The sequence below is a fragment of the Capricornis sumatraensis genome, chromosome 20 (genome assembly GCF_032405125.1).
Source record: "Capricornis sumatraensis isolate serow.1 chromosome 20, serow.2, whole genome shotgun sequence".
Lineage (NCBI taxonomy): Eukaryota > Metazoa > Chordata > Mammalia > Artiodactyla > Bovidae > Capricornis > Capricornis sumatraensis.
In genome coordinates this window covers 42282217-42307565 of record NC_091088.1, presented here as the reverse complement: position 1 = coordinate 42307565, position 25349 = coordinate 42282217, and the positions used below count along the sequence as shown (strand labels likewise).

Sequence of the window (25349 nt, the reverse complement as noted above, 5' to 3'; positions counted from 1 at the left end):
ATCACCATCTGCAGTGATTTTGGAGCCCCAAAAAACAAAGTCTGACACTGTTTCCACTGTTTCCCCATTTATTTCCCATGAAGTGATGGGACCAGATGCCATAATCTTCGTTTTCTGAATGTTGAGGTTTAAGCCAACTTTTTCACTCTCCTCTTTCACTTTCATCAAGAGGCTTTTTAGTTTCTCTTCACTTTCTGCCATAAGAGTGGTGTCATCTGCATAGCTGAGGTTATTGATATTTCTCCCGGCAATCTTGATTCCAGCTTGTGCTTCTTCCAGCCCAGCGTTTCTCATGATGTACTCTGCATATAAGTTAAATAAGCAGGGTGACAATATACAGCCTCGACATACTCCTTTTCCTATTTGGAACCAGTCTGTTGTTCCATGTCTAGTTCTAACTGTTGCTTCCTGACCTGCATATAGGCTGCTGCTGCTGCTAAGTCACTTCAGTCATGTCCGACTCTGTGTGACCCCACAGATGGCAGCCCACCAGGCTCCTCCGTCCCTGGGATTCTCCAGGCAAGAACACTGGAGTGGGTTGCCATTTCCTTCTCCAATGCATGGAAGTGAAAAGTGAAAGTGAAGTCGCTCAGTCGTTTCCAACTCTTCGCGACCCAGGCACCACTAATTCCAAAACACATTCATAACATGAAATGTCATATCCATTAGCAAGTCATTCCCCACTCCCTCATGCCGCAAATCTCTGGCAACCACTAATTTACTTTCTGTCTCTATGGATTTGTCTGATTTTACCCTCTAACATTTGATAATCATTTGTTCACTGTCTCTTTCCAGCTACCAAAATATAAACTGGTGAGGGCAGGAACTTTGTTTTCTTTAATTCTGTGGCCCCAGCATCTAGATTAGTGCTTGGTAAACAGAAGGTGCTCAATATCCCACAACCATCTTATTTCAACATACTCAAAATGAAACTCATCATCTTCTGCTTGGCTTTCCAGGTCATACTAGTGGTAAAGAATCCACCTGCCAATGCAGGAGATGTAAGAGATCCCTGAGTTTGATCCTTGGGTCAGGAAGATCCCCTGGAGGAGGGCATGGCAACCCACTCCAGTATTCTCACCTGAAGAATCCCATGGATAGAGAAGCCTGCCAGGCTACAGTCCATAGGGTCACAAGGAATAGGACACAACTGATGGGACTTAGCCTTACTTTTGGCATGAAATAGTAATATATAAGCAGCACTTATCAAACGATGCTAAAATTGTGTCTACTCTATTATTAACAATGGTGAGTCTCTTTAAAGCACTCAGCACAAAATACATTAAATAAACGAATAAATGGCCACTTTCCCAAATACCTCAATATTCAGTGTATTAAAGACTAAAATTTGCTTAAAAATTAATAACTATCTGTTATGGCAACAAATCATAATTTCCACTCCTCCATTTCTACTTTCTCCCTAACATCTTCTCCAGACAACAAAGACTATTAATGTCTATCAAGGGTAACACTCACTTACCTATTGATCCTCAATTAACTTTGGGTCTAAAAGCTAGTTTAGAACACACTAGAGGAAGATTAACCTATACATGCCAGAGTAGGGAAGCGAAAGTAGAAATGGCTGTAGCCAGAGCTCATCTCCAAGATTCACCATGGTGAACAGTGCAGTTACCTGTTTTCAACTATCAGGATACTGTGACTTTTACTGTACAAAAAAACCAAGACATATGTAATAACTGTATAAAATGTCACTAGTTGACTATGATACTTCTATCACATTTATTAGGCTTTCTGTGATACCTGAGGGTCTCTTCACTTCATCTGTGCTGTACTATTTCAGGTTCTTAGCATATCCGGCCTTGGTTTACCAGATCTTTCACTGTTATACCTTTTCTCTAGCTTATTCGCCCCTTTCCCAATCTCTAGCTCTATGATCCAGCTGTACTGAATTTCTTTCAATTCTCCAACATACTCATCTCAATATTTTCCAATATGATATTCTCCCCTTCACCTAAAACATTCTTCCTCCAACAAAGTCCCTTCACCTTTACCTGATGAATTTTTATCATTTCAGAACTGAGTCTGGATTTCACCTTTTATCAAAAGCCCCTCTCAGATTCCCTAGCACACTGGCACCTTCTCATGTCCTACCTCATCAATCTGTATTTATTTCCCTTTTCAGAGCACTTAAACATACTATTTTCAATGGATTATTTGTTAGTCTGTTTCCCCAACCAGAAGGCAAGCTAAGTTAGGGTAGGAATCACATTTTTTTCTTTTACTATTACATCTGCAGTCAGTTGGTAAATACATGTTATTAGCCAAGATTACAGGGGAAAAAAAAGAACCAATCAGAAGTCAGAATACGTTTCAAAACCTAGCTCTTTGACTGATTAACAGCGCAATCTTAGGCAAGTCTCTCAATCATTTGGGGCTTTTGTTTTATTATCTATAAGATGCAGATGATAACTATACCTCCCAGGTGCAAAAAGATTAAATGAAGTAATGTATATCAAAGTGATCTACAAAGCTGTGGGCCAAGTGTAACACGAGTGTAAGCTGTCTACTTGTCCATTCTCCAACAATAGAAATAATCCTACTTGTTTATCATTACATTTTACATCGGCCTATTAAAGTTAAAAGGAACTTTTCTTTAAAAGAAACCAGATTTGGAAGATATACTAGAAGCAAAATGGTTCCTATTCCACCTCTTAGCAGTTTCAACTAACAAGCAGTAGATTTTTCTGAACCTGTTAGTCAAGTGCTAAAAGGTTAATGAACAACTAGGTAGAAAAGGATAAATTCAGCCCTCTAACAGCTACAGCTGAAAATAGCACCTGGGGGGAAAAGTTCTAACATAAAAACAGGTTAAAATACAAGTTTTTTTAATTAAAAATGCTGATAATCTTATATTCTTACACTGTACCAAAAATGGCATAGTTTCATATAATAATAATAAACTCAATTTAATTCATTTCCTCCTGTTTCCTTTTTCTCATCCTATTCTACACACCTACCAGTTTTAGAATTACATTTATATCTGTATTCTCAAAATTACTTTGTTAAAAATGTAACTGTGCTGAAATATTAGAGGTGAATTAAAGTTTTTCTGATGGCAAATGCCATTTCAGTCTCCTCCATAGGTATTTCACTATAACATCTTCTAGAGAGACAGATAGATACAGAAACTTAGTAAAAAAATTTTCAAAATCATATTTTGAAAAAATTGACCAATTAAAATAAAATTCTGACTATGATTTGTTGTTTAAGGACTTCCTTGGCAGTCCAGTGGTTAAGACTCCACACTTTCACTGCAGGTGGCATGAGTTGGATCCCTGGTCAGGGAACTAAGATATTGCACACTGCAGAAAGATTTGTTCAGTGCATTTGTTCATATTTAGTAAAGGTATACACATAATCTATAATATTCAAAACACACTGGTAATCTAAAACTAGTTTATTCATTTTGGACACTAATATAACTAAAAAATGTAGTTAAACCTGGCATTTTCTCAACTCTCCACAAAAAAATAAAATAATAATTTTTAATTTTAAAAATGTCTGCTAAATGCTGATTTCAGTGTTCAAGACTGACATCTGGAGGCACATATCCTGTGCAGCCTTCGCTGATCCTTTACAGTGTTAAGGACTCCCTCTTCTCTACTTGCATAACACCCCTTATTTCTAAGAAAGCACATAGTGCATTATTTTAAAGTTTGCTGATTTTATTTTCTCTCAACTGTGAACTCTGTAAGAGTGATTCTCTCTTATATTGTGTCCTTAGTCCAATACAAGAGCTATAGATGGCAAATATATGGGGAAAAAATGGAAACAGTGACTTTATTTTCTCGGGCTCCAAAATCACTGCAGAGAGTGACTGCAGCCACACTTGCTCCCTGAAAGGAAAGCTATGACAAATCTAGACAAGAGTATTAAAAAGCAGAGACATCACTTTGCTGACAAAGGCCTGTATAGTCACATACTGTGTTTCCAGTAGTCATGTATGGATGTGAGAATTGGACCATAAAGAAGTCTGAGCGCCAAAGAACTGATGCATTTGAATTGTGGTGCTGGACAAGACTCTTGAGAGTCCCTTGGATTGCAAGGACATCAAAAGAAAATCCATCCAGTCTATCCTAAAGGAGATCAACCCTGAATATTCATTGGAAGGACTGATGGTGAAGCTGAAGCTCCAATACTTTGGCCACCTGATTAGAAGAGCCAACTCTTTGGAAAAGACCTTGACGCTTGGAGAGATTGAAGGCAAAAGGAGAAAGAGGTCAGAGAATGAGATGGTTAGATAACATCACTGACTCAATGGACATAAATTTGAGCAAACTCCAGATGGTGAAGGACAGGGGAGCATGCTACATACAGTCCATGAGGTCACAGAGAGTCAGATACAACTGAGCACTGGAACAAAAACTAAGGGGAGGAAAGGCCAGAAAAAGATAGAGAACACAACCTGAAATTTATAAATATTAAACTTAAAATATGACTATCTAAACCACTTTATAAGTTATTTTCTCCATATAACCTGAGACAAAGTAACTGTAAACAACAATTTTCTAATATTTACAAGCTGAAATTCAGCTGAGTTTTATTTTAATGATACAAAGAAGAAATAATACTGTTCTGAATTATGAAACACCTCTCCTGAAAAACCCTGAGTTTCAGCTAATACGGCTTTTGTTTTTAAATAAATGCTCAAACCTAAAATTACTAGGAACGATTTTGTTATATATCATTGCCAATCATCTAAAACAAGATTTGTCAATTTATTGGTTCATTCAGAATTATTTCTTAATTAATACTTAATCAGTATTAAGTCAGTTGGTATTTAGCACTCATTTAAATCTGTACTGAGAAGACTTACAAATGTCAAAATAAGGAAGGCTCTTTAGATACCTGGGGTGTCAAAGAATCACCTATGATGATAGATAAAATATACGGAAAAAGAATAGTGAAAAATAAAGTAACAAAGTATCAAAAAAAAAAAAGAAGAAGACTTCCTGCTGAAGAAAAGAAAGATTTGGAATTCAAGAGCCTTAACCTGAAGACACAAAGGAGTTATCTAAATCATCCTGAAGTTTCTATTCAATCATACTTGAATACTAAAATTAGAGATACTGCTTTATATTGTCTATTCCTAGCTATTTTAAGTCAAAAAACTTCTTTACTCTCTTATCTTTACCAAATATTATCTTTTGAATTTCCACGTTGAAGTTTTTATCTACATTTAAGGATTTTTAGCCATCCAAATGTGGATTTGCTTATCTGTCCTAATATAGCACATCCACATTTGAATTGCTTAAATGGTACTTTTCTCACAGTATACCCCGACCTTTATGAAGAGCTATGTTCACTACAATCCATGATCTCTTCCCTATGCAATTAACACACAAGCAGATGAACAATGTCCTACTAAAAAGGAAGCAGGAAACCAGAGATGGAGCAGAGCATTACAGGAGGGCCCTTCAGTGCTCTGGGAAGGACCCTCCCTGTAATGCTCTGCTCCATCTTGGATTCCAGAACTAGACAATGGTGAATATTCAAACAGTTCTTAACGGAAGACCTAGAACCTTGCTTTCCACCAAAATACCTCTAATTTGACCTATCCAACAAATGGTTTCTCTCTCCTGGGCAATATTACAGGTTCCAATTTACAGTGATTTTTTTCCCCCAAACACCTTACTTTTCATAGTTCACTTTTTCTGTTTTATTCATATAATAAAGGTTTGCTAAATTTCACTTTTAAATTTCACTATTTGACTTGGGAAATTCCAACATACAGTTTATTTCTATATTGGCTGATAATTGATGTTCTGAAAAGGCCTAACAGTTAGTTCAAGAAATACTAGTATAAATGTATAGAACAAAGCACATCTAAATTTAAGAGAAAATGCACTTTGGATTTAGACATAAATAAGCAAGTAAGTGTGGTGAGAACACAATTACTCACTAGCTATTTTTCAGCTTTAGGTTACCTTCCTATTTTTAGAATTAGTGGCCATCTCCCTTCTGAAGTTTGCCATCTCAAGCAGCCCATCATAATTTCACCAAATGAGTAAAGCCAAGCTTGATTACAGACCTAATCTTACATATTCTTAGGAGTAGGCTGGTTTCTGTAATTAGGGGCAATATGAAGCTATAGGGTAGTTGAGGGATCTGTGATGAAATCAGTACTCAGTAAAAGTACTAGTTATTCTACAAAAATTACTGTAAATTATTTACACCTAAAACATTATTTATTCATAAACCCTACTTGTACACAGATGTAAGCATTTACCAGTAAAATTACAAGTACTAGTCAATGGCATGCCACTCCAGTACTCTTGCCTGGAAAATCCCATGGATGGAGGAGCCTGGTAAGCTGCAGCCCACGGGGTCGCTAACAGTCGGACACGGACACAACTGAGCAACTTCACTTTCACTTTTCACTTTCATGCACTGGAGAAGGAAATGTCAACCCACTCCAGTGTTCTTGCCTGGAGAATCCCAGGGACGGCGGAGCCTGTTGGGCTGCCGTCTATGGGGTCGCACAGAGTCGGACACGACTGAAGCGACGAAGCAGCAGCAGTCAAGATAAATTTAATTTCATTAAACTGAATCATATTTAAGTTCTCCCATTTATTCTCAAACCTAAACTTGAGCTGTAGTAATAATTTAAGAGAATGTCCTTTTAAATAGAGAATATTTTAGTAGTCTGAGGACCAAAAGAAAATAAGCACTTTAATGCTTACACAAAACAAATTCTGAACTACCCAACAATGCATTTTACCCAGGTCCTCTGATGAACACAGTTACACCTTTATTACTATAGCAGTATTTGAAAAAGAATAGGTACATGCATATGAATAACTGAGTCACTTTGCTGCACATCTGAAACTAACACATTGTTAATCAACTATACTTCAATATAAAGTAAAAATTAAAAAATAATAAAAAGATAAAAGATATCATTAAGAAAATGAACAAAAACTAATAATAATCTAGCAGTTATCCAGGGTCCTCATTATCCTCTACTAATTATTAATATAAATACAAAAAGAACATCTTTACAAGACTTAATAGGGTTTATAGTTTCCATAAACAGTATGAAAAGGCCAGAAGATGAGCCCTCGACACCCAGGTCAGAAGGTGTCCAATATGCTACTGGGGAAGAGGGGAAGGCAATTACTAATAGCTCCAGAATTACTAATAGCTCAAAGAATGAAGCGGCTGGGCCAAAGTGGATATGACCCTCAGCTGTGGATGTGTCTGGTGGTTAAAGTCAAGTCCGGCGCTGTAAAGAACAATTTTGCATAGGAACTTGGAATGTTAGGTACATGAACCAAGACAGTGTAAAGTCAAGTGGGCCTTAGGAGGCATTACTACAAACAAAGCTAATGGAGGTGATGGAATTCCAGCTGAGCTATTTCAAATCCTAAAAGATGATGCTATTAAAGTGCCGCACTCAGTATGTCAGCAAATTTGAAAAACTCAGCCGTGGCTGCAGGACTAGAAAAGGTCAGTTTTCACTCTAATTCTAAAGAAAGGTAGTGCCAAAGAAAGTTCAAACAACAGGACAATTGTGCTCACTCGCTCACTCTTCATGCTAGCAAGGTTATGCTCAAAATCCTTTAAACAAGGCTTCAGCAGCATGTGAACCAAGAACTTCCAGATGTACAAGCTGAGTTTAGAAAAAAGCAGAGGAAACACATCAAATTGCCAACATTCATTTGTTGGATCACAGAGAAAGTAGGGAATTCCAGAAAAACATCTACTTCTGCTTCATTTTCTATGTGAAAGACTTTGGCTGTGTGGATCACAACAAACTGTGGAAAATTCTTCAAGAGATGGGAATACCAGACCATCTTACCTGTCTCCTGAGAAATCTGTATGCAGGTCAAGAAGCAATAGTTAGAACCAGATATGGAACCACTGAATGACTCAAACCTGGGAAGGAATACAACAAGGCTGTATATTATCACTCTGCTTATTTAACTTATATGCAGAGTTTATCATGCAAAATGTGGGATGGATGATCACAAGCTGGAATCAAGGATGCTGGGAGAAATATCAACAACCTCAGATGTGCAGATGATACCACTCTAGTGGCAGAAAATGAAGAGGAACTGAAGAGCCTTTTGAGAAGGGTGAAAGAGGAAAGTGAAAAAGCTGGCTTAAAACTCAATATTCAAAAACTTAGGATGATGGCATCTGGTCCCATCACTTAATGACAAATACATGCGGAAAAAGTGGAAACAGTGACAGACTTTATTTTCTTGGGCTCCAAAATCACCGTTTGGCGATTAAAAGAAAAATTAAAAGATACTTGCTCCTTGGAAGGAAAGCTATGACAAATCTAGACAGTCTTAAAAAGCAGAGACATCACTTTGCCGACAAAGGTCTGTAAAGTCAAAGCTATGGTATTTCCAGTAGTCATGTACAGATGTGAGAACTGGACCATAAAGGAGGCTGAGCACCAAAGAACTGATGCATTTGAAATGTGGTGCTGGACAAAACTCTTGAGAGTCCCTTGGACTTCAAGGAGATTAAACCAATCCATCCTAAAGGAAATCAACCCTGAATATTCACTGGAAGGACTGATGCTGAAGCTCCAATACTTTGGCCACCTGATGCAAAGAGCCAACTTTAGAAAAGACCTTGACACTGGGAAAGATTGAAGGCAAAAGGAGAAGAGGGCAGCAGAGGATGAGATGGTTAGATAGTATCACTGGCTCAATGGACATGAATTTGAGCAAACTTCAGGAGATGGAGGACATGGAAGCCTGGGGAGCTGCAGTCCATGGGGGTCACAAAGAGTAGGACACAACTTAGCGACTGAACAACAACAAAATAGCTTCCATAGCTACAGGAGCATATCTCACTTCATTTATGCAGTTCTTTTTCCTCGTAGCTCACTGTCATTATTGTGTGACATTTATTGGAAAACTGCAATCCTCATGTTACTATTAAATATAAACATTTGGTTTCAAAAAATTAGCAAAATGAATCAATCATGCATATTAATACTCAAAAAATATTTCCAATCTAAATGAGGTTAATCTACTTCATGAATTTTTCACAAATTCATCTGTAGTCTAATCGTGCTCATCAAAATTTTGTTTTTGATTATTTAAAATGTAGCACACTTGGTATTGAGATGATGCCATTTACATTTAAAGCACATTTAAATTATTCAGACAGCTAAAGTACACTGTGTTAAATGGGAAAATGAAACAGTCTCCCTTCCATGTGCCACAACACAATTACCTGTTTCATTAACTTTACCAAAAAAAAAAAGTTACTATATCTCAGTCTTAAAATTACTTTTTTAAACATTTCATGTGTGGGGTAAAACCATACATAAAATGTACCATTGTAACCATTTTTTCAGTCAACAATTCAATGGCGTTAAGTTCATTCACAATGCTGTACAATAATCATCACTACTATTCATTTCTAGGACTTATCATCCCAAACATAAACTCTATATATACCCATTAAAAAATAACCCCTCATTGCCCTCTCCCCATAGTCCCTGGTGATAACTATTCTACCTTTTGTCTTTATTCTAGATACTCCAAGGAAACTGACAATATTTGTCCTTCTGTGTCTGGCTTATTTCACTTAGCATATGTTTTCAAGGTTAATCCATGCTGTAAGATGATATCAGAATTTCATTCCTTTGTAACAATGAATAATATTCCACTGTATTTATATACATTTTAGTTATCCTTTCATCTTTTAATGGAAACTTAGCTTTCAGTACAGAGTTGTGCATCCATCATCACAATAAATTTTAGAATAGTTTTATCATTCTCCAAAGAAACTCCAAATGGTTTAACTATGATTCTCCATACCACTGTCCATCCCTAGGAACTACTAACCTACTTTCTGCCTCTCCAGATTTGTCTAGTCTATAGATTTTATATAAATGGAATCATGCAATATGTGGTCCTTTATGACTGACTTCTTCCACTGAGCATATTTTCAAGACTCATCCATGTTGCAGAATGTATCAGTAATTGATTCCTTTGGCCAAATACTATTCCATTACATGGACATACTACATTTTGTTTATCCATCCATTCATTAGTTAATGGACATTTGGGTTGTTTCCATACTTTGTCTATTATTAACAATGCTGCTAAGAGCATATATATACACAAGATTTTATGTGTACATATGTTTTCATTTCTCTTGGGTATGTATCTAGAAATGAGATTGCTGGATATGGTAACTCTGTGTTTAACTTTTTGAGGAACTATCAGATTATTTTCCAAAGTGGCTGTACTGTTTTATACTCCACCAGCAATGTGTGAGCTTATTTCTCTACATCCTTATCAACACTAATTTTACCTGTCTTTCTGATTATAGCCATCTTAGTAGATCTGAAGTGGTATCTTACTGTGGTTTTGTTCTGCATTTCCGTAATGACTAATGATGTTGAAAATTTTTTCATGTGCTTATCAATTTAATGTATTTTTATTAAATCAGTGCCTTCATTTTAAAACATTTGTTTATCAATACTTATGAAAAACATATTAAAGCCAATATGCTCTTAAATATAACTTAAATAAATATGTTTAATAGCACAAGCAGTATTTTGCTATTAAACTAAATACACAGGAACAGTTAACCTGATCAATAAAATGAAGTACAGTTAGATTCTTCACACTGTTTATAGCCAATCACCTATGTATTTCTTTCATTTAACTAAGATGTGTTTATTTAAATACCATCAATTCCTGTCCTCAAGAATGTCAGTCAGGTGCAGCCACTAGGAAAACAGTACAAAGGTTCCCCCCAAAATTAAAAGTAGAATCATATGATCCAACAGTTCTACTTCTGGGTATTTACCTGAAAAAAACTAAACAACTATCTTGAAAAGGTATCTGCACCCTCATTTTCACAGCAGCATTATTTACAACAGTCAAGGCAAGGAAACAACCAAAGGGTCCATCGATAAATGAATGGATAAACAAGATGTGATATATATACACACATACACAGAGAAATATTATTCAGCCATAAAAGAAGGAGATCTTGCCATTTACCAACACGAATGGAACTTGAGGCATTATGCTAAGTGAAATAAGTCAGAAAGAGAAAGACAAGTATTGTATGATCTCACTTATATGAGCAATCAAAATTGTTTCTTAAAAACTGATCTCAAAGATATAGACTGGTGGTTCTGCGAGTGGGGGAGGGTGGGTGTTGTAAATGAAATGGGTGAAGGTGGTCAAGCTTCAAGAGAACCTTCTTATTTGAGTATCCTAGATTTAGTGATCAAATCTACCTCCATTTTCATCTTAATTACTTAAACCTTTGTCTTAACAGATTAAATAGCTCTGATTCTTTAAAGGCCTAGGCATCCTTCCACCTGTAATAATTTTAATTTGATTATTATTCCAATCAATGCTTTCTACATGGTTTATATAACTAGAGCAATCCTCAGACTTCCAAGACCATTCCTTCCTTCTTTTTTCGATGTGGTATTTATTCATTCACTCATTCATTCAAGCACCTTTCAGATATAAGGCACTTGTGCCACATAAGAGAATGTGAGGTATAGTCCTGTCCTTGAGAAACAAGAAATCAGTATAACTTTTTAAACAAAACTGGACTTTACTAAATGCTCTTTATGGTTTATTGCACCTTTAATTTCCATGCTTGATTCTAATATTGTTCAGTCAGTTACCTTATTGGGGTTTGGGTTTCATTTTCTGATCACATGCATAAGCTATTATTTTAATACTAAAGCTCTCCTATGTTTTGAGAGATCTTTCTTCAAATTATTTCCATAATTTTATTAAAAACAATGATCAAAAAGAATAAAATACTTAAAAATAGATGTTTAAAAGATGTAAAACTTATATTCTGAAAACTATAAAACATTGCTGAAAGAAATGAAAGAAAACACATCCCATGTTCATAAAGACTGAATAGTGCTAAGATGGTAATGCGCCTCAAACTGGCCTACAGATTCAATGCAACCCCTATTAATATCACAGCTCACTTTTTTGCATAAATTGAGAAGTTGATTCTAAAATTCAAATGGAAATTCATCGGACCCTGAATAGCCAAAACAATTTCATAAAGGAACAAAATTTAAAGATTCATTCTTCCTAATCTCAAAGCTACAGTAATCAAGACAGTGTGGTACTGACATAAGAATAAACATATAGTTGAACAGAAAAGAACTGAGGATCCATATGCCTATAGTAACTGATTTTCAACAAGGGTGGCAAGGCCATTCAATGGGAAACAGCAGCCTTTTCAACAAATAGTACTGGGGGCAACTGGATATCCACATGCAAAAGCACGAAGCTGGACCCCTACTTCACACCATAGACAAAAACTAACTCAAAATGGATTGAAGACCTAAATGTAAGAGCCTAAACTACAGAATTCTCAGAAGAAAACACAGGTGTACATCTTTCTGACCTCGTATTAGGCAACAGTTTCGTAAATATGACACAAAGCATAAGCAACAACAGCAAAAACAGATAAAGTAGATGTCAACAAAATTAAAAAGATTTGTGCATCATAAGACTCTACCGAGAAAGTAAAAACACAATTCACAGAACAGGAGAAAATTTTGGTAAATCATATATCTAATAAGGGACTTGTAAAAAAATATAATAAGAGCTCCTACAATTAAGCGACAAAAAGACAAATAGTTCAGTTTTAAATGAGCAAAGCCTTGAATTGATATTTCTCCAAAGATATTAATGGCAAATAAACACATGAAAAGATATTCAACATCATTAGTCATCAGGTAAATATAAATCAAAACCCCAGGAGACTGCTTCATACTCACTAGAGATAGCTATAATCAAAAAGACAGATAATAGTAAGAATGACAACGATGTGGAGAAATCAGAACCCTTCTATACTGCTGCTGAAAATGTAAAAAGGTGCAGTTATTGTAGAAAGCAGTTTGGCAGTTCCTCAAGAAGATAATTATAGAGTTACCATATGACCCACCATTTGCACTCACAGGTATATACCCAAGAGAGATGAAAGCATCCATACACACAAAAACTTGTACATAAACATTCATAATAGCCGAAACAACCTAAATGTCCATCAACTAATAAATGAATGGATAAACAAAAGTATGTATCCATTTAATGGAATATTATCCATCCATAAAAAGAAATTAATTACTGATACATGCTACAACATGAATAAACCTTGAAAACATTATAAGTGAAACAAGGAAGTCACAAAAGGCCACATATTATTATTTCTTTTATACGAAATGTCGAGAATAGGCAAATTCATAAAGACAAAAAGCAAATGAGTGGCTACCAGGGGCTGGGGGTGGGGAAGGGAATGGTGAATGACTGCTAAATGAGTAAGGGGTTTCTGCTTGGGGTGATGAAAATGTTCTGGAATTATATAATGGTGCTGGTTGCACAACACTATGAATGGACTAAAACTCACTGAATTATACATTTTAAAACTATTAAAATGATAAACTTTATGCTCTATGAATTTCATCACAATTAAAACAAAAAGATAATCTGGAACCAGGTAGGTCTTTTAAGAATTTGGATTTCATCCTAAAGCCCATGGGCACTGTTATAGGATTTTTTTAAGCAAGCAATATGATTAGATTTGTATTTTAGGAACATAAATCCTGCAAGACATACTGCTGTGAATATCTAAGCTTTAGCACATAAATTTAACATCTGATTTGGGTGTTTAGAAGCTTATGCATAATAATAAAACCCTGTTTCCTTACTGTATCTTGAGTAAGTATTTTTGCCAAATAACTTACCTCTACATATGAATTTTATTTAACAAATATTTATATAGTGCTATGTAGCAAGCTCTTTAGAAATATTAACAAATATCCAATCCAATCCTCATAACAAAATATGAATCTATTAGCTCCACTTCATAGAAAAACAAATAGAAAGGTTAAATAACTTGCCTAAAATTACACAGCTATTAAGTAATATATGTTTTTGAAACTGTGTTTTTATTCACAATTCAGATAAGTATGTGGGACTTTGATTTACTTATCATCTCTGCTGCTGCTAAGTTGCTTCAGTCGTGTCAGACTCTGTGCGACCCCATAGACAGCAGCCCACCAGGCTCCCCCGTCCCTGGGATTCTCCAGACAAGAACACTGGAGTGGTTTGCCATTTCCCTCTCCAATTAGCATCTCTACCACTTTTAATTTATTATGAATTTATTAGAAAATCACTTCATATTTTTTTATTTCAACTCTTCTTTTTATTTGTTCTCAATTCAGGATGCACTAATTATTTTTTCCTATGCAGAATTTACAGTGTTATCCACTCTTGTGAAGTTTGGGAAACAGTCTCAAAAAAGTCATTTTTTAGTTTTTATTTACTATATTTTACACTATAAACATGTTATTTATGCTTACTATAACACAGCAGTAATTTGGTTAACTAATGACTTTCTGTTCTTCAATAACTTCATTATCCCAGTTTCTTTTTTAAGCAATAAAGAGTTTTTAAAGGAATTAAGTGGTGATTTTATCCAAGGCATATTATCCAACTAGTATATATAAATGTTCACTCTATACTCAATATCATAGGCAAAAGGAAACTAAGAAAATGAAAAGTTCTTCAAAAATAATTATAAAATTACAAAATTCAAGCTGTATGTTTATAATTCCCATTCATTTACTTTACCTAAAAGTCTAGACTAGAATATAACCTAACAATAAAAATGAAAAAGAACATATGAAACAGTTTTGGAGTTCACAATACAATTTTATAAAACCTTATTCAAGTAAATTTTTAATTTACTTGGTTTCTCAGGTACTTATAACTGCCCATCATCTAGGTACTTATAAATTGAGCATTTACACTGTGAACACTCACTTATTATCATTAATTACAATTTACAGTAGTATTTTTTTAAGTAGAAATCTTCCTTTCAGAATTTAAACCCAACAAGCAAGCTGTTACTTAAAAACTGGAAAAAAACAGTAACAGTAACAAACTCTCTTAAGACTTTTAACTACAAATCTATTCTGAAGGATAGCTGCTTGTTAAGACTATGTTTGGATTTTTTACTGCTATCAGACACTTTTAAATACAAGGTTTTAATTGACTCCCCTAGAAAACTGTAATGAAAACTTTATTTTTATTTTTCTACTTTATTTTTAATTGAAGGATAACTGCTTTACAGTATTGCTGTAATGAAAACTTTAATTCAAGCAAATAGTTAAGGTTAATCACACCTTCATCAATATACATTTAATTGTTCTGTTACACTGTTTTACAAAAGTATTTTAATGTCTAATGTTCAAATTAGTAGTATAGTATAATATGATTACTGGGCAAACATGAATTTTACTCGAAATTAGTATTTATAAATTCACCATCAAGCACAAGATGGTACTCACATGGGACAAAAAGCTCACATTGTTTTTACCTTTATGATCAGTATAAATAAGTACATACCCTCCACGTAGTCTTTAACTCTATAACCTTCTGAAGACCTAAACAGTTTCAAAAAGAAAGTTTAAAGTTTTAAACCTCAATTTACAGTTATTAAGTAGGGGGACAAATAATACTCTGATACACTCTGCACAAAAGTATTTTCCTATTAACAAACAGGAACTTCATATTAACTTCATCCTCCATTCTAAAGTGAACTATAAAACCCTTTAAAACTCTGTACTATCACTGTTTATTTACATACAATCTCTGTTACTAAACTATAAGCAATATGTGGCCAGGATACATGGGAATAAATTCACTTTGAGTGAATGAATAATAATAATATAACAATAATATGACTATGTAACCTATAACCCTGCACATAGGCATAAAAAATTATCTCTAAAATAAACTACACTTGGCTACATTCAGAATACAGAAATAAAAAATGCCTTACTAACTTTATGTCCTTTAAAAAACTAGTTTTCCTTTTTAGAAGGTTATGGTGGTTGAACAACAAAATTAAAGAGAAGAGTACACAATGCATACTGTAAATAGTGTATTCTGTATAAATCCATTTATACGAAATTCTAAAAAAGGCAAAACTAATCTATGGTAAGGAAAAACAGATCAGTAGTTGCCTGAGGGGCTGGAGTGGGCAGAATTGACTACAAAAGAGTAGAGTAGCTTCATGGGATGACTAAAACGTTCTATAGCTTGTCTGTAGTGGTTACACAATGTATACACTTGTTAAAAACTCAAGGAACACTTAAAATGGGTGTACCTGTAAAACTCAAGGAACACTTAAAATGGGTATACCTGTGTACCTGTATAAAGATGGTTTGTTTTTGTTAAAAGAGAGGAAAGAAAGGATACAAAAAGTAACAACAGAACCAACAAGCAAAATGTACAGAGAACCATGAGAAAATGGAGACATAGGTAAAATGGGAAGACTGGGTAAAAAAAGAGAGCGAGACAGTGGAAAGAAGAACCAAAGTAAATGTAACAGGGCCTTTTGCAAAATATCACTATTTTTTTCAAAATCCTGTAACATTATTTCAGTTATTCTTCCTCACAACTCTTAGGTAAGCAAGTCTGATGAAAATATCCCTGCTGAAGAAAAGGACCACTTATATGATTTTCCACGTGGTCTAAAGGCTTAATCAAAATTAATATCCAGATTTTCTACTGCTTAACAATTTTCAGCAAGCTCAGAAACTAACACCAACCACAGCAAGAAACAGAACTCCCAATATTCTATGAGTACTGCTTTTTCTATTGCTTATTTCTTTTTGGCTTTAGTTAGGCTCTGAAACATACCAGCAGAAATAGGGTGCAGTGACTTCTCTGCTTCTATAAAACTACTGCCAAAGAAATGAAGAGACCATCGGCATCCTCCATTTCTAAAGCTGTTCTCCTTAGGTGGTGGCTTGCTTACCCCTCCCTTTTCTTTTCACTTTTGAGCACCAATATCAGTCAAAACAGAGGTTCAAACAGCAGTGTGCTTCAGATAAATCTTAATGACACCCACCAAAGTGAAGCATTGATTTGCTAATTTTGAGTGTTAAAATATTCCTCAAAAGGGTCATCATCATAATCTTTACTGATTTTTATGTGTGGCTTAGAGAATTTCTCTCATTATTTTATAGGAACTGTTAAGCTAAAGAAATCTACACAAAGTATTCTTTTTACACCACTTGAATAGCAGTATAACCTTATTAGGGCCTGAAGTATAAATGCCAATTACCAAATATTTGTACTGTTAAAAGAGAGTAAGTAAAAACTCAAAACTCTGGAGTAAAATAGTCAAGTTTCAAATTCCAGCCTCCTCCAATAGCTAGCTATGTGACCTTAGAAAATCACTGAATCCCTCTATACTTCAGTTTCCTCATTGATGAAACAGGGATACTCACAGGATTTTTCTGAGGATTAAATGTGAAAAATATCTGTAAAAGCTGATAAACACAAATTGCTCAAAAAATGTTTTCAATTATTACTAACATTGAATTGATTACTCTTTCTTCTCTTTACCAAGATTGTTTCTTCTAACATGTCCTACAAAGATGGCTTTACGTAGATTTTTTTTTTAACTAAAACTAAATTTGTAAAGAATAATCAACAACTCGGCTCACTATTTATTAGTAACTTTTCTGTTCTTGTCTCATTTTAAAAACCAAGTACCAAATTTACTAAAGGACTGATAACATTTCTGAATGGGAAAGACAGGATAAGGATTCATGGCTGGCCTGCAGTAATAATCATAACCGACTTTAGCAACTAAACAACAACTTATCAAGTAAATATTAAAAACAAAAGAGGAAAAAAATCTATTTTAATAGTTATTAAGAATAAATAAAAGTAACTGAAAAATCTCATGCATCGCATCTTGAGTTTAAACCAAAAATATAGATTCTTCATCACAACATCAGCTTTTATTTATACCTGGAAGCTGAAATCATTATCTATAGTTAATCCATAAAGATGATTTCTACCTTTTCATTCAAGTACATGTTTAAAATTAGTGTATTATACTTCAATAGTTTTTTTAACCTTGATTTTTATTAAAACAGGAAATGACACATCAATCTCTCTCACACAACTTGAAATAAAATCTTAATAACAAGAAAAGAGTATAATAAGCAACATTACTATTGAAGAACATCTTTTACCTCTCTAAAGTTAACAGAATTATCCTCTGTCACTATATAATCAGGTCCAACTGATGGTTCAGATTAATTTGATCTTTATTTTTTCTGATTACATGTTATCCTTAATAGAAAACCATCTAATGAGTCAACTTTTTCTAGTAAAAAGTGGCTATTTATATAGGTATTGATCACAATAAGAAATGTCTTTCTGTACTTTTATTTTCAAGTTTTAGGGGACTCCTGGAATGAATACAGTAGAGTCAAGAGTGAATTAAGAACAGACCAAGAACCATCTGATTAAATATGCATTTCTATCCTTTCGCTGTAATAAGCAACTGAATTCTAGTACTGAATAAAAATTAAAATTAAAAAAAAAGAGAAACAGAGTTTAGGAAGAGACAAAATAACAAATGAAAGGAAATTAGAGCGATGGATCCTAGAAACAAAAAGTTGGCATGAACTAGGTATAAATTTCTTACGTTTAAAATTCATTTCTATAATTATTTCCATAATAATATTTTTAGTTTGTTAGGTATAGACGAATAGAGATTAATAGATTCTAAACCAGAAAAGGATTCAATAGAGTACTTTCAACATTAAATATCTCCAAAAAGTCCTTTCCAGTAAGTTATCTTAATACATATCATCGTGTATGCCCTAACTATCTTAGGAACACAAGCCCTAGGAAAAAAATAAATCAAACTTAAAGGTAATTAAATATCCAAGTAATATCCCAATAAAATCTGATTAAAAAAAAACCTGCTACTATTTTTAGGATTTTCAATTTTGAACTATAAAGTAAAATTACTGCATGATATAATATCTAATAGATTTAGTTGTGGGTTTTTTTTTTAAGTAGTTTATTTTTCCCTAACTCATTACAATATTTCATCTTTCCTTTCAAAAATCTTCCAGTCTTAAATGTTTAAGTCATATCAGGATTACATCATATTGGTGTTTAGCTCTTATCTAACCATTCTTTTAATTTGATCCATATGTAATTACTTGACTCATACTTTTAAAAGTATTTTAATGTAATCTCTTAACTCATACTTTTTGAAGCGTTTTAAAATTTTAATCCCGTTTTTATTACTCTATTTTTTTCTAATTTGCCTATATTATTTTCCCTGTTTTATCTGATTTTCTACCATCTTATATTACATCTCTATGGGTATTTCAAGAATGACTTCTTATTGCTTATTTAACTTTGTATGTCAGTTTTTACATAGCAAACTATATATGTCAAAATCAACATTTTTTTAATATAGAAAGTGTAAGAAATGGTACCTTTTTTTGTAGCTGAACATTTTTTTCCAGGCAAAACAAAGAAAAATCCTAGCCTTAAAGTCTGAACACCATTAAGTATAAAACACTTTATTTTTTAAAACATATATACAAACTACCTTCTTTTAAGAAAGTAGGAAAAATGCAAAAACAGAATCAAAAGGTAAAAATCTGCAGAATATACTTTTGTCCAGGACTTTTTCTATGCAAGCTATTTTTACTATAATTACAACAATGTCTTTTATTTACTTATTTTATTAGGAGTTTCAAATATAACTATGGGGTCATCAGAAACATTATTTTAATGGCTATGAATCATTATATTAACTAGCTAGACCGTTTTCCTACTGTTGGGCAACCACTACATTAAAACAGCAGTAGCAGAGCTATGTAGGGTGACAGATGCTAACTAGACTTATGGTGATCACTTCCCAATATATATAAATATCAAATCTTTGTTGTCAACTTGAAACTAATATATGTCAATTATATCTCAATTAAAATGAGCAAAACCTAATTTCCTGTTCTTAAAAAGGAGACAGAGTAGAAAGGTCCATCACTGATATGTAAGATAAATACAAACAAACTGAATAGTAAAAAGATTTTGAAACTAAAGCTAAAAACTCAACTGTAGGTTTCCAACTTTTGTTTCAAACCCCCCCACACACAAAAAAACTTTAATTTGTAAAATCTATGTTCTTTAAAAAGCTTAACAAATTGTATGATAACAACTAAATTCCCTCACTCTGGGCTATGCACACGTGTTTAGTTGCTAAGCCATGTCAAGATTCTTGAGACCCAGTGGACTGTAGCCCACCAGGTTCCTCTATCCATGGGATTTCCCAGGCAAGAACACTGGAATGGTTGCCATCTCCTCCTCCAGGGGATCTTTCTGCATCTCCTATGTCTCCTGCACTGGCAAGTGGATTCTTTACCACTGAGCCACCTGGGAAACCCCACTCAAGACTGATTTTTTAGTTATCAGATGGAAATCTGGACTACTGATGTAAGCATACAATAAATATTACTAGACAATACTTCATATTATATATCATAGCAAGTCAGTACAGTTTAGTACTTAAGAGCACAGACTCTAAAGTGAGACTACTTGGGTTGGAATCTTGTCTCTACAACTTATCAGCTGTGTGATTCTCTAAGTTACTGAAACTCCCTGTGCCTCCTTAGCTTCCTCATCTGTGAAATGGTGTAATAATAATGATCTCAAATAGCTGTTATGAGAATTGAGTTATTTGTAAAGTTCCTGGCACACAGTAAAAACTATGTAGATGACTGTTTAAATTTTTTAAATTTAGGTAACATTTACTGTATCTTGGGCTTCCCTGGTGGCTCAGAGGTTAAAGCGTCTGCCTGCAATGCAGGAGACCTGGGTTCGATCCCTGGGTCAGGAAGATCCCCTGGAGAAGGAAATCGCAACCCACTCCGGTATTCTTGCCTGGAGAATCCCATGGACAGAGGAGCCTGGTGGGCTACAGTCCGCGGGGTCACAAAGAGTCGGACACGACTGAGCGACTTCACTTCACTCACTCACTGTGTTTACTATGTGCCAGGCTAAATGCTTTACATGAATTTGCCTCAAATAATCTTAACAACACCTACGAAGATACTATTATTGTCCCCATTTAAAAAACGGAGAAAACCAAAGGACAGAAAGACTAAATGACTAAGCTGAGGTCATACACAAATGTCGAACAAGGATCTGAACCTAAGTCTGACCACATAATCTACAAATCTAGCATAGATTTTCTTATACACTTGAAGCAATAGCCTCCTGCTATATCTTGTTGAAATAAATTAGAATATGTATTTCCTGGAGTAACAGAGTACTTTAAGAAGCAATATAAGAAATACCACTCTAATACAGAGGTATTTATACATGAAATGATTATGATGTCTGATATTTAATACAGCTTGAGGGAGGAGAGAGGATTAAGAAGAGTAGACATACTTTGATAATTGTTAAAGTCTGGTCATGGGTCTATGTGGATTCATCATTTTATTCTCTCCACTTTTGTATATTCTTTAAAACTTCCACAATAAAAGGTTGAAAATAGAATAGGGTATATAGATTAAACTCTTTTATCACACAAGCAAACAACTTTCTTTTGATACTTTGTATCAAAGATATAAAAGGACATGACAAACTTGATACTTATACCTTTTACAATTTATATATAATCTGTAAAGGGTGATCTTACTTGAAATAAGTGAATATCCTCTCAACCAAAATGAAAAATTAGTAAAAGCATTTTGGTTAAACATACATATTAAATTGCTGTTTGCATTTCAAAACATTTGCTTAAGTAATTTTTTCTTTCCTTTCTCCACCCTGATATCTCTGCAATTATAACACTCTAATTTGTTGCCCATATTTATACAGACAAATATGACTTTACAACATGGTCATAAATTGAACATTACAAATAACAACAGCAAATATGCTTCACTAAGAGACACTTCAGAAATTCCTTGCCTCAAATTGTAGTTGATTTCTATACTAATATATATCTATGAACTTTTATAAGTGTAAATATAATAAATAATTTATTTGAGAACATTTTATATGTTTTAAATTACAGTTAAGACAACTTGGCTGATACTAAAGGAACAAATACACAACATTTATTAAGCCAGACACTATACTAAGTACTTTCATACACATTAGCTCACTAAATTTAAGAGATTATATACATTTTAATAAAAGAATATTAAGACTTAGAGAGATAAAATCACTTGCCCAAGGTCACAGAGCTAATTAAGTAGCTAAATGGTATTCAAATTTAAGCTTACATACAAAACCCACTTTTTCCCTTGCTATTATTACCAGGCTACCATATGGGAGGCAAAAACCTACACTCAAGTCAAATTTAAATATTTAGGGCCTTTTTTAAGTGGACCATAAAATGCTTAAGTTACGGGTTACATATATATTACAGCGGCAGCTTGGTTTCGGGTAAAAAGTACCAACTACAACACAGAAGCACTGTTTACTTTGCTACTGTATGACTCTCCCCTCTCCCCAAGTCTCTTAATTTCAACCTCAGGTTACTCATCATAAGAAAGTGAACATCTTTGCAGTCCAATTCCCAGGGTTATAAGATTCAAAAATGACATATGTGAAATCACTTCAAAAACAAAACAAGTAGTCCCCCTTTTTTTGTCTTAAAATGCTGAAGGCAACACAGAATAAAGTTTTCTAAAGTAATTGTCAGCTGTTTGTTCTACAGTCTATTAACATTTCCAGAACTTTCTAAAACCTTTTTTTCTAAGCATAACTCAATCATTAGCTCTATTACTTGGCTTTCCTCATCCTTCAAAATGATGCAACAGTAATGACATCAGTGCTTTTGTAATAAATAATATGCCATCCTGAAATGCTCAGCCTATAGAAGTTCTAACTTTTGACTTCAAACTTAACATGTGTTTGGTGTCACTCTTAGTTATATTCATTACCTTACTTAATGTTAGAGCCTTTTTACTTTCAGTTTGCAAAAAACCTGAATCAAGATACGGAATTCTAAAGTAGAACACCCAACACATAATTTTTAAGTTTTGTGGGGTTTTTTTCCCAAAGCTTCTCAAAACAGATACAATAGCTAACAAGGACATCAAACACAGCAATAAAATCCACTAAAAACATTCAGCTGCTCTAAAAGAAGGATCAGGCTCTTCAGGAGAAAACTACATTGTATGAGTTTGCAAAGTTTCTCATTTAAACTCCATTTTAGAGAAAGCCTTTGCATACTCACACAATATGCTTTAAAATGGCACTTTGCTGACCTTCCAATAGTCCAGCTCTATGAAAATTCTGTGATGGGTGTAACTTCAGAGAATCTGAAAAACACAAAAAGCATTAAGTACTTTTTATGCTGAATGACTAAAAAAAAAGCCAAGGATAGCATACATCTCTTATATAATTGTCACGTATTTTTAAGAGCTAAAGTCCGTATTTGTGAATATATTCTCTGCAAAGGAAGGCTGAATTGCCTCTACACTGGTCTTCATGCTAAACTCAGATTTTCATAAAGCATTTGTTTCACGGAAAATTATCTGATGATTACTGCACAAATGGTGTTAATGTCTTGACTATTTTTAACACCCAATTGTATCACATTAGCCCTCCTCTAAGGATCACCTCTAGATACCGTCTCTTCCTTCTGACACTCAAAATTACAATATTTTCAAGCTACTTCAGGTAATGTTGCCCAAAAAATATCCTACAGGATGGTGACTGCCAACTAAAGTCATCACAGCAACAACAAGACAATGGCTACAGTCACTAAGCAGGACTCTACAAACGTCAGTCTATAAAGCCCAGTACCTTCCAGAGTAAACCATCGCACTCGGATTCACTTAAGCGATTTAGATACAAGAAGGTGAGGCTGAAGCCGCCCTTTTTGGAGAAGGTGGGATCAGCGGGTGGCTACATCAAACCCAAAACCGAAGAAACCCTGAATTTCTCAGTAAACAGGGTTCACATTGGAATGCATTTTTTTTAATACGTCAAAATAAATAGCTAATAGCCCGGTAATATCTTTTAGCCCCTCTCAATGGTTTAAAAAGTGGTGAAGAGTGCAGTGAGAGAATTTTGGCTTGATGGCCCTTGCACACATTCTAACACATTCTTGTGTCCAGTATAGGAATTTAACCCCAGTAGAGATCAGCTCAAATGTTAATATTTTATATCCCGGGAATCCCCTCCAAGCCTTAGCCAACAGAGTTTTAAAACTGGAAACTCTGTCCAATGCCCCCTCCCTGCAACAAGCCCCAGAACGGCAACGAAAGAGAAAATTCTCAAAGGACAGCGTTTGTGCCCTGAGCTGGTACCCCTGGGACAGGAGAGGAATAAAACTAATGCAGAGAGAGCACCCCTCTCTTTGTAAAACACAGAGAGAAGTAATTAGAATGTCACAGAGGTGGAAAGAGAGAAAAAAGAAAAGAAAATTCGGGCTCTTTCCAGCAATAAGATGACGAGGAAAGAAGGACGCCTGGTCGAGGGGGGCCGTCCCAACAAGGGGAGGGAGTGGACTAGGCCGGAGAGAGAAGGGGGAGAACCACGGCGCACAAACAACCTGGAGGGGGAGAAAAATGGTGATCCTGCACCCAGAACCAGCTCCAGGATACACTGCCCCTTTGGGGGCAACTTTGCTGGGGAGGGTGGTCCTGGTAAGAAGAGCCACGGCGCCCGGATCGCGGCAGCTCCAGCGCGGGGCCCAGTCCTGGGTGATCCCCAAGCAGGGGAGGCCGGGGCCGGCCGCCCGGGGAGAGGGGAGAGGCCCGCCACCGAGGGGCGCTCAGAGCTACCGGGGGCCGCAGACCCGGGGGCCGACGGCATCTGGGCCCCGGGTGGCAGGCGGCTCCGCGGGGGAGGGGCCACCGCTCCTCTCGGGCCCCTTCCACCACCGCCCCCAGCCCCTCGGCCTCTCCTTACCACCCCCCAAGACAGGCCGTTCCGGCGGAGGCTCGGCCGCCCCCCGACGGGGACCCCTCCGGTTCCTCCTAGGTCGGGCCTCCCCGCTCCCCCTCCACACACCCCAGCCCCCAGCCTGACTCACCTCGTGAGTACAGGGACTTGGGCGACTCCAGGTCTAGGTCCGCGCTGAGCAATGAGATGAAGTCCGAGGGCATCGCAACTCGACCCAGCCCGGCCCGAGGGCAGCGGGAGGGGGGGAGCGGCGGTGGCGGCGGCACCTCCTCTCCGGGACCGCGGGCACCGAACCGGGGGCGGCAGGCGAGGGCGGCTGCCGCTGCCTCCTCCTCGAGGGCAGTGACTTCCACCGAGCCGACGAACCGAGGAAACAGCGGCGGGGTGGAGGGAGAACTCCACGGGGACGAATTCCCGGCGAGCCAGGAGGGGGGTTCAGGTCGGGGGAAAGGGAGGGGGAGAGCCAACGGGTCCGTTTCGTGCTTCTCCTCTGCGAAAACTGACGGTCGCCGCCACCGCCGCCGCCGCTGACAGGAATCTGAGCCCCGCCTCCCGCGAGGCACTGCGCAGGCGCGGAGGGGGGCGGCCCAG

At 35.9% G+C, this 25349-nt stretch overlaps 1 protein-coding gene across 2 annotated transcripts in view; it reads right to left on the bottom strand.

Annotated features, from left to right (window-relative positions):
• Positions 1 to 24961, bottom strand: part of NFAT5 (nuclear factor of activated T cells 5) — a 109915-nt gene extending 84954 nt beyond the window's left edge. Inside the window, exons 1-2 of one of the 2 annotated variants that reach the window (XM_068991946.1) lie at positions 24889 to 24961; positions 23114 to 23167 (exon numbers count right to left, since the gene is read on the bottom strand). In XM_068991946.1, the coding sequence (XP_068848047.1) occupies positions 23114 to 23167; positions 24889 to 24961 (127 nt within the window). The remainder of the gene's footprint in view (positions 1 to 23113; positions 23168 to 24888) is intronic. The other variant, XM_068991947.1, reaches the window with a different exon arrangement.
• Between the last annotated feature and the right edge of the window lie 388 nt (positions 24962 to 25349).